The 15966-nt window shown below is 49.3% G+C and overlaps 1 protein-coding gene across 1 annotated transcript; it reads left to right on the top strand.

Moving 5' to 3' along the window:
- Positions 1-3803: 3803 nt before the first annotated feature.
- Positions 3804-5549, top strand: LOC138110899 (inositol 1,4,5-trisphosphate receptor-interacting protein-like 1). The gene has a single exon (XM_069016053.1). It carries the CDS (start codon positions 3804-3806, stop codon positions 5547-5549), a length of 1746 nt encoding a protein of 581 aa, XP_068872154.1.
- Positions 5550-15966: the final 10417 nt, after the last annotated feature.

Genomic DNA, 15966 nt, shown 5'->3' with positions numbered 1-15966 from the left:
GAAGGATTAGGGCATCTCCCTGTGCGAAAATAATTCACAGCGCCAGATGTTTCTGTCTGGAAAAGACACAGATGAGTCCTGTAATGTTATCCAAATAAAGGGAGAGGCCATGGGACATTTCTTATGGGGTGTCTCAAGCTGTTGGAGGGCACAGCCTCCTTTTTATCCTAATTTCCAGGTGCGTTCCTTCCCCCATTGCCTGAGGTACTCGGAAGGTACAGACTTCCTAAGTCACCTACTCTATGGCTCCCTCTAATATGCACCCTCTGTTTTATATACATACATAACCAAACACTGTTCATAATTCTGTTAAGATCTTCTTCTTTTTCTCGAAGTTCAGGAATTTAACATGGCCTTGGCTGAGCAATAGTCCATGTCATTTAGTAGCATCTTCTAGAACTGGGAATTTCTTTTGTTACTTCCCTATCTATGAGTCCCTGGCCCTATCAACAAGCAGAATCTCGTGGTCTGTTTGTAAAGACACATCTATCTTATTCCTTTCATCCCCTCCAAAAAGGTAACGAGATCAAGAGCTCAACTGAAGTGCTTCCTTGCCACTTTGTGCAGCGTGGACAGCAAAGTGCGGGAGCTGGAAGTGGTTGCACAGCAGGAAAAGCGGGACACAGTTGCCATCCCAGAGCCGTGGTGGGATGAGTCCCACACTGGAGTGCTGTAGCCAATGGCTATTCTGTTCATCTTCCTACTCTTTAGGGTGCAATCAGGGCACATCTTCAGCATTGCTATTAGCGTTCCTCCGCCAAAGAAATCCCAGCAAAGCACTGAGCTCTCGTTTTCAAAGATGATGATGGAAAGCTTCCCAGATTGTCCCTTCAGAAAGGACAGGCAAGGAAGGAGAGGCACTGGGGTCACCATCTATGTAAGGGAGGGTTCCAGCTGTCTAGGGCTTAATGATGGTGCTGATGGAGTTGAGTAGTTTTGGGTAAGAATTGAGGGGAAGGCCAACAGGGCAGATACCATGGAGGGGGTCTGGTATAAAGCTCGCAGGCAGCATGAAGAAGCAGGCAAGATATTCCCAAAGCAGCTGGGAGAAATCTCAGCATCACTAGCCTTTGCTCTCTTAGGAGAGTTCAGTTGAACAGATGTAAGTTACGTGGAGTCTTGGGATGAGTTTTGGGCCCCTCCTGTCAAGGAAGCCCTTGAGGGGCTGGAGTGTGTGCAGAGAAGGGAAGGGAGCTGGGGAAGAGCCTGGAGAAGCAGTCTGATGAGGAGCAGCTGAGGGAGCTGGAGGGGCTGACATTGGAGAAGACCAGGATCCGACAGGAACCTTCTCACTCTCTGCAGCTGCCTGACAGGAGGGTGGAGCTCGTGCAGGTCAGGCTCTGCTCCCAGGGAACAAGGGACAGGACAAGAGGAAATGGCCTCAAGTTGTGCCAGGAGTGGTTTAGATTGGATATGAGGGAAAAATTTCTCATCTGAAAGGGTTGTCAAGCACTGGCACACGCTGCCCGTGGAATTGGGGAAATTGCCATGCCTGGAGGTACTTAAGGAATGTGTGGCTGTGTGACTTGGGGACATGGTCTTGAGGTGGACTTGTCAGTGTCAAGTTTGTGCCCTCTGACTTGATGGCAGGACAAATGTGGAGCAGGACACAGCACAGATGCTGGCAGCTGTGAGCTGACTCAGGCCATACAGATGAGCCTTCCATGTCGGCTAGCACCGGTGCTGGCAGCTGAGCCACTGGCAACATGCCATGTTACCCTACTGCACAAGCCTTTTAGGCTCAAGCTGGGCCGGGGCAGGGTTGTCAGTGGCTCTCCCAGCTCTTGAGCACAAGGTGAAAAAAGAGAAAGGGTGTTACCCATCAACCCCTTCAAACGACACATCGTAACGCATCGAGGAACGAGAGGGGCAAAGGCACAGTTTTGAGACCGATCTAGGCTGCACTGAGAGTGGACCACTCAAATCCAGGTGTGCAACATGGCAAATGCCACAGGTTTTCTTGTGGGGGAAAAAGCTCCAAGCAAAACACAACGCCAATCCCAAAGCATATGATTAGTGTTTGAATTTCCTGCGATTCATGGCTGGGAGAAGCTGCCGTGCAGTGCTGACGGCCTCTTCTCTGCACACTCCTCGTCCTTGCTCGTCTCAGGGATCTACGAACACAGGCGAGGGTTTCTTTCTGCTCTTGCCTGAGCTGAGACCAAACAGCCTTGGGGTGCCCAGTGCTGTTAGCAGGAGAGCTGGTGAAGGTCACGCCAAGCCACGCAGCCTTCCCCTCCAAGGCTCCAGAGACACAAGGGCAGAAAGCTGCAGCCTAAGCTGTCTTGCATTAGCACCTTGTGGAGCTTGTCTGTCCTCTGGCATCCCACAGGGCAGGCAGCGGACATCTGAGCTGCTTTCTTAGGGAATTCAGGGTTTGCCCAAACTGGGGCCTTGCTGAAGGCAAAGGCTAAGGAAGGGCTCTCACTTGTGCTGCCAGTGCCATTGGAAGGCCCCAGAGCAAGAGGGCATTTCCTGGGTGCAGGGATCCCATCTTCCCCGTCTGGCCTTGCAGCTTAGCAAAACCCACACGGACATGTGGGCACATTCCAGCACTGACTTGCACTCCAACCTTTCCATTTTCTACAAGGAAAATTCTGATTTTTTCCTTCTGCTTGGAAGGGCGTGGCTTCCCTTGGTTGATGTATTTGGCAGAAAGGTTCTCCTCCACATGGAAACGCTTCCTGGCAGCCTGAAACTCTCCTGCCCAGCGACAACCCCTTTGGTCCCACTGGATCACGGGAGCGCCAGTGCAAAAGCATCACCTTCCTCTCTTCTGTGAGGAGCTGCTTTCACAGCCCAAGCTCCTGACACAGTGCAGGTGGTCCCTGAAGGGAGGTTGTAGCTCGGTGGGGGTCATTCTATTAGCCCAGGGAACAAGCAATGCGAGCAGAGGAAATGACCTCAAGTTGCACCACGGGAGCTTTAGATTGGATCTCTAGGAAATATTCCTTCAATAAAGAGGATCTCAAGCTTGCAAACAGGCTGCCCAGGGAAATGGCTGAGTCAGCACCTGAGAAAGGTTTAAACATTGTGTGGATGTGGCATTTGGGGAGCTGGCTGATTGGTGGAGTAGGCAGCGTTAAGTTTGCAGTAGGACTGTGCGATCTTCAGGGTCTTTTTCAACCTCGACAACTCAGAGATTTAAGTGTGGCTGAACCAGTGTGGAGTCAAGGCTTAGACTCAATGATCCTCGAGGGTGCCTTCCAACATGGGTATCTATGAGACTGGCAATGGAGGGCAGCTGATAAGAAAGACAAAGGAAAGACCAAGGGAAGTTCTTAGAAGAAGATTCACTCAAAAGCAGCCTTAAGCAGTTCACCAGGGCCACTCTGAGTGGCTGAGCTGGGCTGGGCACAAAGGGTGGGGCTGGCCTGGCTGTGATGTGCTGTGGCTCCTGTGACATCACGGGCGATGTGTCACAATGGGGGCAGCTATCAAAGGCCCCAGCAGGTAACGCTGGCCCTGTATTGCTTGGGCAAGCGGTGAGTGCACACGTGGCGGGGAGGCTGGGCTGGGGACAAGGGCTGGGGCAGAAACGCTGCACCCGGGGGAGGGTTCTCCGCCTGCACAGGGCAGGGACAGCCCCTCACGGGAGAGCCTTGGGCAGGCAGGGTGCTGCTGCTGCTGCTGCTGCTGCTGCTGCTGCTGGGGCAGCGGGACAGGCCTTGCTGCCTGCCAGCTGTCTGGGGCCCTGTCCTTCCTGGCCCCAGGCCCCTGTCATTCCCGTCCCTGCTGCCCCCACTGCCGGCTGCCTCCCTCCCCGCCCCACTCAAGGCCTTCTCTCCATCCTCCTGCAGACCATGGGTCCCTTGGTATTGTGGTTCTTGCTCTTGCAAAGCCTAGTCCAGTACCTGCAGCCCGTGGGTGATGGATTGGACGAGGCGATGCGTCTGCGCATGGAAGCGCGTGCGATGAGCCAGGAAATGGAGAAGACTCTTCTGGAATGGGAAGTGGATCAGCTCACCCTGAAGCAGAGTGGAGGGGCCTGGCGAGAGCTGCTCTGGTCTGCCTTGCAGCACTGGCAGGTTTGGGCCGTTGCTGGGCTCCTGCTCCTTCTCTTGGCCCTATGGTTTATCTGGAGGGAAAGGAGCCTGAGGAGAGAGGAGCCTGAAGAAGAAAACAATGGTGCAAATGAGGAAGAAGTGAGAAATGTGGATGCAGACGAAGAAGAAGCTGTTGGAAATGAAGAGGAGGTGAGAAATGTGGATGCAGACGAAGAAGGAGCTGTTGGAAATGAAGAGGAAGACAACAATGATGCGAATCGGGAGGAAGACAGCAATGATGATGGCAACGTAGAGGAAGCCGGCGGTGGTGCTGCAAACGAAGCTGGTGCTGGAAATGAAGTTGTCATTGCGGCTGCAAATGCAGAAAACAACAATAATGATGCACGTGAAGCCGAAGGAGGAGAGCGTGATATTGAAGATTACACTGGAAGGATTTTAATGGAGCGCATACAGTGGCCTGTACAGGACCTGCAGAAAGGCTGTGAGTGGACAACTGAACTGATGACCAATTTCACAATTTACTTTGGCCACGTCTTGTCTGGCAGTTTCTACCCGGTCCTGGAACGAGCCATTGGGGTGGGCAGTGCCTTTGAAGGTTGGAGTCCCCGCGAGCAGGATGTTGTGTACCGCCTGCTCGTGCCCATGACTCCTCCCCGAGGGCACACCTTCCACCTGGAGCTGGACACTGAGGGGCAGAGGCACGTGAGGAACTTCCGTGTCCGTGTGCAGCTGGAGTGCACCTGCACGAGGGAGCAGCAGGGTGAGAAGATGCTGTGCTTCCTGCACCACCCCGAGGAGGAGCTGAGGAGGAATCAGGATCCCAGCCTCCTTCACACCCTGTGCACCGGCGCCTACCTCGATGTGCAGAAAACAGCCCGCTGGTTCTACCAGCTGGTGAGAGCCGTCTGGCCAGCTTTGCCTCAGTCGCACGCCTGGCGTTTAGTGCTGCTGCCCTCCAAACGCTCCTGCCAATTCCAGGTGACCAAGGGCAGAGAAAGCTTCCGGATTGAGGTGCTCTTCGGGGTGCGGCAAGGCGACTCGGACGTCTTTGTGAGCAGCCAGCCTAGACAGGCCTGCACCCCAAGCACAACGTGGCCTGAGACCTACGCTGTGGCAGAGGTGAAGTTCTTCAAGTACATTGCCAGGCTGGCCCCCCCTGACAGCTTGCACCTCAAATGCCTGCAGTTCTTCACCTGTCTTCAGCTGGGCTTAGGCATTTCCACCTACACCACAAAGACCATTGTTATGCACCTCCTGAACATCATACCTGTGTCACGGTGGCGCAGGAGAGATTTTGTGAGACGACTGGTGGATATCAGCGAGTACCTGCGCTTAAGCGTGGAAGTGAGATGCCTCAACCACTTTATTTTGGGCAACCAGAGGCTCCCTGGGGAGATCAGTTTGCCCCCAGAGGTGCAAATGGCCAGGACGTGCAATCTCTTCCATCACATGGTGATGGATCCGGCTGCCCACTCTCAGGCAATGAGCGAGTATATGGATCTGAGGACATGGTTCAGAAGAATCCTCAGCAATGATCCTTGAAAGAGGTTCTCCTGCTTAGAGCTGTGCTTGTGGGACTGGCAGCTGGCAGCAGAGAACCACCTGATAGTACAGGGGAAAAGAGGGGAGAGTGTGGGATACTGAGAGGGAAGGGAAAGCGCTGTGCAGCAGCACTCTGCCATCGACAGCAGCAGCAGCAGTGTCGTCCCAACAGTCTCCTCAGCACTGCATCCAGTGATGACCAGGTTGGCTACGCAGCTCGGGGAGCACGCAAGAGCAAATACTGCCATTCCTTTTTGTGTTCTCTGGGGTCTGTGTGCAGAATCTAGTCCTCAGGGAGGAGCTGACACAGACCTGAGCGTGCAGAACATGGAGAAGGCACTGCTCAGTGGGCCCTGGGAATTGCTGCCACACCTGTCCTCCAGAGCAAAAGCACGCTCGGGGAGTCCAAGCCAATGAGGCTGAAGAGGCCGTGGCCAGGGGCCTTGTGAGAGAGAGTCCCATTACCACCTGGACTGTGACTGCCCCCAGCTCTGTCTTAGGGTCCATTTTCCCTCTGAGAGCTTCCCCTTGTGCAAAGATGCCGATCTCAGAATCCCAGACGAGTTCCCATTTGAAAGGACCACCGGTGAGATCATCTTGTCCAGGGCTGCTCCAGCAGGCCCTTCCTGCTGTGCATTGCAAAGCACTGTGTTCGGAGGGCTCTTGACTATCTCCGGCGAGGGAGACTCCACAACCTCTGGGCAATGTGCTCCAGTGCTCGGTCACTGCGCTGAACGCCAGATGTGCTGCAGACTTGCTGGAAGTCAGCGAAGAATTGACGGGGCTGGTTGAGAAAAACAGGAGCTGGGCCTCTCACCTATGTGGCCCCTGGCTCCAGCAAGGCCCAAGTACAGAGTGACGTCCGGAGTGAAGCAGAGGCCTCTCGGCGCCGTGATGTTTCCCTGAGGCCCAGAAGAGCCCCTGCACCTCTCTAGCGCCGTTGGCCTCACTCCCCTTCACTGCACAGAACAAGCTGGGTTACGAATCTGCTCCTTTAAGGAGAAGAGGATGCGTGCAAAGACTCTGGCAGAGGCCCCACGGCCTCTCCTGCTGCCTCAGCAGGTGGAGGGCCACGGGAGGGTTTATTCTACCTCCCTGTATCATTTTCTTTTCCAAAAAAGGTCACACAGATCCACATTGAGCTCCATTTGCGTGTGAACTTCCCACTCCCGAGAACGCGCATGAAGAGAGCACATGCCTTACGTGCATGGCCAAAGTCACCAAACCCCACCGGTAGCATGCAACTGTTCCTGGCCTTTGGGAAGGGCCAAAAATCAGAGTGTAAAAGAAGTAGGAATGTGAGGCAGAAAAAGAAAAAAGAAACAGGGAAAAGAAGACCGAGAGGAACAATCGGCGCTGCTTGTCCGCGATCGGTCACGGGACGGTGACTGTCCTTGTCCCCAGAGGGACACCTTTAGGTCAGCATTGGACCAACTCGGTTGGCGCTGACCTGAAACTTTGCATCCATAATAATCTAGATTTTTATTTCATAGATACAAATACATGGTCTAGACATATTATATATTATAAAATTTATTGATTAACATCTATAATAGGAAAATATAATTAAACAAAACAATATACCAATATAAATAATATCAAAGATACAATATATGTAATTATTATATCATGATAAAATTAATGATCAAGATTTGAATAGGTAATTATATTTAGACAATAACAATACAGAACGTATTTCGTGTCACTATCCCTCGTGACACCTATTAATGCTCTATAGTCAGTGCGTTTATGAGGGGCAAGCCAGAAACTGGTTTGCTGTTGCTTCAATAAAATGCAATATTGCAGAATCTGGATCGTGCAAGACTTTGTTGATCTCAGCATTGGTAAATCTCATGCACTGGGAATGTGGGCTCGTCAAGAGTCTCCTTGAACTCAACCAAACTTACAGGGCTGAAACTGGTTCTAATCAGAAATTAAGCCCAGCTGTCCCCAGGCCCTGTGATCACAGAATGACACAAGGCCTTGGCTTGGAAGGCTCCTTAAACATCATCTTGTTCCAACCCTGCTGCCAAGGGCAGGGACGCCTTCCACTAGGCCAGGTTGCTCCAAGCCCCATCCAAGCTGGCCTGGAACACTGCCAGGGATGGGGCAGCCACAGCTTCTGTGGGCAGCGTGGGCCAGGGCCTCAGCAGCCTCAGAGCCAAGAGGTTCTTCCACATGTCCAGCCTAACCCCTCCCTCTGTCAGCGGGAAGCCTCTGCCCCTGGTGCTGGGCCTGCAGGCCCTTGGAAACAGCCCCTCTGTGGGTTGCTGGTGGGCCTCGTGCGGGGACGGAAAGGCCGCAGGAAGGTGTCCCCGGAGAAGCCCTTGGAGAGCACTGGGGCCACGAGTGGCACCATGAGGGCAGCAAGCAGGGCCTGGCGCGGCTGTCGGGGCGGGAGGGCACAGGGCGCTGAGGCGCTGCCAGCTGGAGCTGGGAGCTCCGGTGTGCGGCCGGCACAGAGCCGTGGGAGATCCGTGCAGCAGCAAGGACACAGGGGTTCTTGATGTGTTAGAAACCAGAGAAGAATTTGAGAATGGCCACTGAAGGATTAGGGCATCTCCCTGTGCGAAAATAATTCACAGCGCCAGAGGTTTCTGTCTGGAAAAGACACAGATGTGTTACAGTGGGGATACTGCAACACGCATATATCAAACCAGGAGTCCCGTGGAAAAGAAACAAATATATACGGACGGATTCTTGCTAGATGTTTCAGAGATGTTTATTTCCCCAGCCGCATGGCCGGGCTCTGCTGAGGGACTCTTACAGTCGGGGCCCGAGCTGCTTTGCCCGCGCAGGGGAACACAAACCAACCAATGGGGAACGAGGCTGAGCAGGGGCAGGGAAACCCCGTGCCTCCCTCAGGGCTACATGGCGGGGGGAGGAGACCCCAACATCGATGAGTCTTGTAATGTTATCCAAATAAAGGGAGAGGCCATGGGACATTTCTTATGGGGTGTCTCAAGCTGTTGGAGGGCACAGCCTCCTTTTTATCCTAATTTCCAGGTGCGTTCCTTCCCCCATTGCCTGAGGTACTCGGAAGGTACAGACTTCCTAAGTCACCTACTCTATGGCTCCCTCTAATATGCACCCTCTGTTTTATATACATACATAACCAAACACTGTTCATAATTCTGTTAAGATCTTCTTCTTTTTCTCGAAGTTCAGGAATTTAACATGGCCTTGGCTGAGCAATAGTCCATGTCATTTAGTAGCATCTTCTAGAACTGGGAATTTCTTTTGTTACTTCCCTATCTATGAGTCCCTGGCCCTATCAACAAGCAGAATCTCGTGGTCTGTTTGTAAAGACACATCTATCTTATTCCTTTCATCCCCTCCAAAAAGGTAACGAGATCAAGAGCTCAACTGAAGTGCTTCCTTGCCACTTTGTGCAGCGTGGACAGCAAAGTGCGGGAGCTGGAAGTGGTTGCACAGCAGGAAAAGCGGGACACAGTTGCCATCCCAGAGCCGTGGTGGGATGAGTCCCACACTGGAGTGCTGTAGCCAATGGCTATTCTGTTCATCTTCCTACTCTTTAGGGTGCAATCAGGGCACATCTTCAGCATTGCTATTAGCGTTCCTCCGCCAAAGAAATCCCAGCAAAGCACTGAGCTCTCGTTTTCAAAGATGATGATGGAAAGCTTCCCAGATTGTCCCTTCAGAAAGGACAGGCAAGGAAGGAGAGGCACTGGGGTCACCATCTATGTAAGGGAGGGTTCCAGCTGTCTAGGGCTTAATGATGGTGCTGATGGAGTTGAGTAGTTTTGGGTAAGAATTGAGGGGAAGGCCAACAGGGCAGATACCATGGAGGGGGTCTGGTATAAAGCTTGCAGGCAGCATGAAGAAGCAGGCAAGATATTCCCAAAGCAGCTGGGAGAAATCTCAGCATCACTAGCCTTTGCTCTCTTAGGAGAGTTCAGTTGAACAGATGTAAGTTACGTGGAGTCTTGGGATGAGTTTTGGGCCCCTCCTGTCAAGGAAGACCTTGAGGGGCTGGAGTGTGTGCAGAGAAGGGAAGGGAGCTGGGGAAGAGCCTGGAGAAGCAGTCTGATGAGGAGCAGCTGAGGGAGCTGGAGGGGCTGACATTGGGGAAGAGGATGCTCAGGAGGGACCTTCTCATTCTCTACAACTCCTTGACAAGGATGGTGCAGCCAGATGGGGCTTATGCTCTTCGGGAACAAGGGACAGGACAAGAGGAAATGTCCTCAAGTTGTGCCACAGGAGGTTCAGGTTGGACATCACAAACAATTTCTTCAAGGAAAGGGTTGTCAAGCATTGGAAGAGGCTGCCCAGGGAGGTGGTGGAGTCACCACCCCGGAGATGCTCAGGAAATGTCTGGAGGTGACATTAAGTGCCATTGTTTAGTTGACAGGGTGTTTATTGGTCAAAGGTTGGACTTTAAGATCATGGATGTTTTTTCCAACCTTAATTATTCTACAATTGTACGTAAATAAAGAAAAAAAAAAAAAAGGTGGCTTTTTTTTTTCTTCAGGGATCCCAATTGCAGTGCAACCCAGGACTTTATTTCGCCATTTTCTGTACTGTCTTCAGGTGACCTGTAACAGTCTCATGCAATACCATCAGCTCTGCTCATCACCACATAATATTGCAAGGGAAAACCAGAGTTCTGATTTCAAACCTTGGATACAAACCCTGAGCTCCTACTGACCATCACAGATGTGGTACATACAATTCTGATAGCAAAGCTTTGGTTTGCCAGGATGACTGAAAAAAAACATCAACAGGGGCAACAAGACAATACTCAAAAACCTGATTGGTCCATTTTTCATCCTGTAGGGAAAACTTTGAACTTGCCACAACCTGGGCTGTCCTGTATGAAGTTAATTTACAGGGGTTTTTTAAGGTCCCCACAGGAAGATCAGGCTGGATGAAGATTTTATCGAATACCTGTTTAAGAGAGGTGTGAGTTTAAGTAATCCTTGGCACAAGGAACAAAAATGAATTCTTTCTATTTTCAACACATTCACAACAGCTCCTGGTAGTTTGTATTGTATTGTGTAGCAAGCTGGTCTGCACAGGGCTCATCTATCTCTGCTTATTGATATTTAATTACCTTGATCTACCCTTTGGACATTATAAACCTCTGAATGTATGAAGCCTGAAAACACAGACACACAAATTGCTTCTCTTTCCATTATAGCCCTTTGTGTTCTGGGGATGCTGCACAATGCTGGGACAAAGTGACTTTGAACCTCGAGGGGATTTGTGGTCTCAGATGTAACATTACCAGCAAAGAGCAGAGGACCTGGCAGGATATATCAAGGCCTTCAGCAATGGAAAAAAAATCATCTCCTGTTCCTTGAGGATTTATTCTCGAGGTTTTAGAATAAATGAATTGCAATAGGAAAAAGGAAAGGGGAGGGGAAAGAGGCTTTTGACATAAATAGGAAAATGAAGATAAATAAAACAACCTCCTCTACCCCACAGAAAAGACTTCAGCACTGTAGCAGCTACAGTCACATTTTCAGTTCAACACATCTGCACTGCAGCCCAACTGCTTTCCATGTGTGTCACATCCTCACCCTCAAACAGGCAAACCTCTGGCAGCGTGTGACAGGTGACAGCACTGGGCCAGCCAGTGTGCATGAATTCCCTTCCACAGCATGCAATCACATCTCATTTGGGCACAGACAGGTAAGTACCCCAGGAGCCCCAGTGCTGTGGGGTAAATCTGGCACACCTGCCCTACAAGGCATAGAGAGGTATTGGAACACCCAAAGAAAGGCCAGAAACCTGATGGGAATAACAACTCCCGGGCAAGCCCAACCACTCAAAAATATCAATACAGAGCGGCAAAAGGCCTGAGAGAAAGGTGGTGGTGCTGGTGCCTCTCCCCACATCAAAGGCCATTCATCTTTCACTCCACAGAGATCCTTCCAAGGCAGCCCTTTGGCTCTTTGGTCTTCACACCTTCTCCCTCTCCATCTCCACAAGCTCTGGCAAAGAAGCAGGGCCAGGCAGCCTCTCCAAGGTCCTTTTCATCTTTTCCTCCCACTGCCACAACTGCCAAGGCCAATGCTTCAGGTCCTTCTGGAAATAGGTACCCCAACCTCCTGAACTTCAAGACATCATCCACCTCCCCACCTTCCCCACAGCCCTCCTGAGACCCACCACAGGCTCCTATTCCAGACTGCTTTGGAATCTGGAGTAAGCTTCTGCACCAGCCAGTGGGTCTTAGTCCCACTTTTGCTGCTGAAGTCACAAGCATCTCAGTGCCAGGAAAATGGGCCAAGCCCAGGAATGACAGAAGTTTGGATGCAGGTGTGATCACACCTTTCCAGCTTTCCTAGACAAACATCTCTGTAGGGAGTGCTCTCCTTTGCAAGGAAGGGCTGCAGAGATGAGACAGGTGCTCAGTCCAAAACTGCAGGTCTCTAAAATTATCTCCTGGATAGTCCCACCTCTTACCACATTCTGTAAAATGGGGAGACTGATTCAACTTGGATCTTTAGTAAGTGCAGTTTCAAAAATACCAGAGTCTAAATAGCAGCATTTTTACTGTGTGTTGTGTAATTTAACCTCCCTTCACTTCCAAAGCTCACAGCCTCTGTCTTCAGCAGACAGTTCCCTGCTCTGATGCTTGCTGGGTGTACCACACCACAGCAGTGCACAAAGTCTCTGTCTGGCCCTTTAATTCCCACATCATGCAAGAGCTTTCAGCATCTCCGGCGCTCCGGTTGTAATGCAATGTGATTAAAAGTGGTGCTTTCCCTGGGTAAGCCTGACTGACTGCTCTGTCCTTCACCCCCTGCACATCAACAGCCACCCTAGGAGTGCTGAGGATTACCTCTGTTTCTCTGAAAAGAGGGTTCTACAAGGAAATCCATTGACAGGAGCTTAGACAGCAAAACTGTTGAGCATGTGACCTGGCCCAGCCGTGGGGTAGGTGTTTGTCAGGTGTCAGGGAGGAGGAAACCCAACAGGCCTTTGATGAACACAGCCAGTTCCCCCTTCTTTCCAGCTTCAACCTCTTTGTAGAGACAGAGAGCTGAGCAGAGTAGACAGGTGAGTAGGTGGGATACACAAGATACATCCAGTACTGGCCTAGTTTCAGCAGCACTTTGCAGCTGGATTTCCCACCCAAGGGTCTAAAAGGTTCTGTACTCCTCTCAAGAGCACACATCTACTGAAATGACTCCTTGTCCTGGAGGACACTGGCCCGGGAGTCTAAATCTGAATCCATGGTCTTATCTGAGAATATTATTTGCAGGTACATCCTCCATGTGGCAGCAGGATCTCTGCATGCCACTGCAAGTGCTACTCAGGAGCATCTTCAGAACAGTAATCTTTTTCTCCTTTTACGGTGCTCTTCCTGGGATACCAGCCCAGGGATACTAAAAGAAGAAGCACTAGCATTTGTCCTGTAGAGATTCCCAGCTGCTGGAACAGGACTTCCTTCTTTGAGTCCTGGCAGAGCAGTTTCAGAGGCCAGTCATCACTGAGGAAAATGTTCAGACTGACACCAATGGGTCTGGTGCTATTTAATTGCACTGTTAATGATCCAGATGAAAAGAAAGCATGAGACAAGACAGTCCATGTGAGCTCTGAGCAGATTATGCCAGAAGTTTATATGGGCAATGGTTCAATAATAGTAAAACAGTGAAAGTAAACAAAAAATAATTGCAATAAAAATATCCACAAATTTGCTTCAGGGAGAAGCTGAAGAAAGTGAGACAAAGGTCTGGCCAGAATTGTGCCAATCATAGGACAGTTAGGTTGATACTAAAAAGGTACAGCCAGAGATGCAGAACAGATTTTTTTAATGAATTCTCATTCCCTTGCATTACATCAGAAGGTACTTGTGCACAGAGTGCTCAGTACACTTACACAGCTCCTCAGCAAGTCCATTAAGGGTTGGCTTCTGAGTCCTGATTTATGCTGATCCATGCCTTTATCAGGCTCTGAGTGTTGATTATGCACCATTTGCCATCTCCGGAAGCTCATGGATACCAAAGATTACAGCTTGTGAGCTGGAGGAGACTAAAATGGTTTTCATTTGTAATTTGTCATGGCACAGAGGGTACCAGAGACTCGGCCTATGGAGATAAAACCTACAATCTCTTCCAAAACCCACAAGAGATTGCTCCTTTTAGTGTAACTGAGAGGCACAACCACTGTTCCTAGGACACAGAATTGCTGCAATATGAAAATATTGACCAAACTGCAGTGAAAGGGAACACGTGCTTGGTAAAAATAATGTTTTGTGCCCAAAGATACCTCTAAGCAATTGTCACCTGAGGGTAATCAGCAGTGCTTCCAGGAGTTGATATGAGGATATTGACGTGCAGGACATTGGTTCATCTAAAGATATGATGTTAATAGGTAACCTGAGAGATTAAATTTAATCTAAGTGGCCTGAGAACAGATAGGTCTGAATAGGACAAAACTGAACATTGTAATTGCTGCCTCTGTGTAACCTTGACAGCTGGGAATCATGTTCCCAATGAGCTACATATTTCTCTTTTCTTCCATGTTTATAGCACGGGCCTAATTTTCTTGCTTTGTACACAAATGAGAACCAAGAACAGCTTTACAGCATCCACCAGGGCCAATCCATAAATCAAAGTCCAGCTCAGAACTCCCCAATTCTCACTTTTAATTTAAACATTGCTTTTGAGAACAATTATCTGAGGAAGAGGCTGATGCCTGTTTCCCAGTCAAACACAGCAACTCTATCTAAAAACAGACAGGAAATGCTGGATGTGTCCAGCTGCCCTTTGGAGAAGGCTCTACCTGCCTGAAGGTTGGGTGTGATACCAGAGGAGATGGGAATACTGAACACAGCCCTTTGCCAGTCAGTGCCCACACACTCCATCTCTGAGATGGGAACTGTAGAGTTCTGCAGTGCAATGTTAGGCACTGTCCTGAAGGATTTGGATGCAAGAGACCCACAGATGGCTGAGCTAGGTAGGAATGGCACTTTATCAATGTGAAGCCAAGCTGGAGTTCTTCCGAGATCTATTTTTTATTAAATTCATGGAATTAAACTCCAGTTAACAGAAGTGCTGTACAACCAGGCTGTTTTACACTTGTAATTAGTCCCATTTACTTCAAAGAAGCTGTCTTTGTACAGTATTTGCAGGGTTGGGATTTGTTTTTCATTTAATTGATATATCATTTGGCATTTGATATCAGCCCTTCAAAGGGAACATTAATGTTTTACATTTCAAAATCACTTTGTAGTTCCTTCTGTATATCACATTATTCAAACTGGGGAGAACAACCTGCAAATTCTCACCAGCTCTACTCATCTGTGGCTTTATTTTGTGAATTAAATGCCTGCAATGAACACAATCCTACATTCCCCAAATTCTAGCTGATGTCAGTGCTGAAAAAGCAAGACCAGGCAGGATTAATCCCTGATATAAATAACCTCTAAAATCATCATTTTTATTCTCTGTGTTTTGCAGTGGAGTTGGTAGATAAGTAAGTAAGTAAGTCTGATTACTTGTTTTTATAACTTATGCCATGTTCTTTTCTTAATGTAACTTAACTTTTACCAAAAAAATCAAAACCTGAACTGAAAGCAAGGCTCAGCTGGTTTCCTGTGAACAGCCCCATTGTGTAAATAAAATAATTTTCTGCCAAAAAAAAAAAAAGTTAAATCAGATCCAGGGCCCTCCGCTGGATTGTGAGGAAATCCTTATCTTCCTCAAAGTGCTGAGATAAATCTCTGCCCTGGAAAGTTCAGAGTTTGTATCAACATAAAACCTTTGGCCTTTAACATCATCTTTATGAAAACAGAACTGCAGATTGCAGCTCATCTCTGTGACAACTCACAAGCAACGCTACAGGGAAGGTTTCCCAGATTAAGGCATCAAGAATCCATCCTTTTTGTGTCCAAGAAAAGAAACAACACCCCACTCATTGTCATTTCCTTATTGAATTTTTATCAACTCACTGCAGCTGAACATGGTAGAGAAATAGATAAGAAAACAGAGACAGATCAGAACCAGTGAAAGATGCTGTAAGAGGAAATGAGCTTTTGACCTTCACACAGCTTGGGAAATTGGTGAGAAAAATTCAAGCAAGTGGAAGGAGTTGAGTATTTTCTGTACTTTATACTTGGAAGTCTTATCAACCCTCCCCCAAGGACTGCCCTGCCTTCAAGGGATGGAAAGGCCACAAGTCCTCATAATCCTGTCATCTACTCCAGGCAGCAGGAGCTTTGTGAGGTCCAGGACCTCAATCAACAAAGAAAAATGGAGATGGGCTCTGAGAGGAAAAAATAGTGAGATAACTGAGCTTGCAGGACAGAAAGGCTAAATACAAATGGATGGAGGTTTGTGATGCTAAAAGGAAACATTTCAGGTCAGCAGTGTCTCTGTTCAGCTGTTGGTAAAGCAGGTTTCACGAGCTCTTTCTGGACAAAATTAGCCTGGAAGCCATAGCTGAG

The sequence above is a fragment of the Aphelocoma coerulescens genome, chromosome 5, assembly GCF_041296385.1.
Source record: "Aphelocoma coerulescens isolate FSJ_1873_10779 chromosome 5, UR_Acoe_1.0, whole genome shotgun sequence".
Lineage (NCBI taxonomy): Eukaryota > Metazoa > Chordata > Aves > Passeriformes > Corvidae > Aphelocoma > Aphelocoma coerulescens.
Note: the sequence above shows the minus strand (reverse complement) of the source record. Positions and strands in the feature narration are given on the sequence as shown.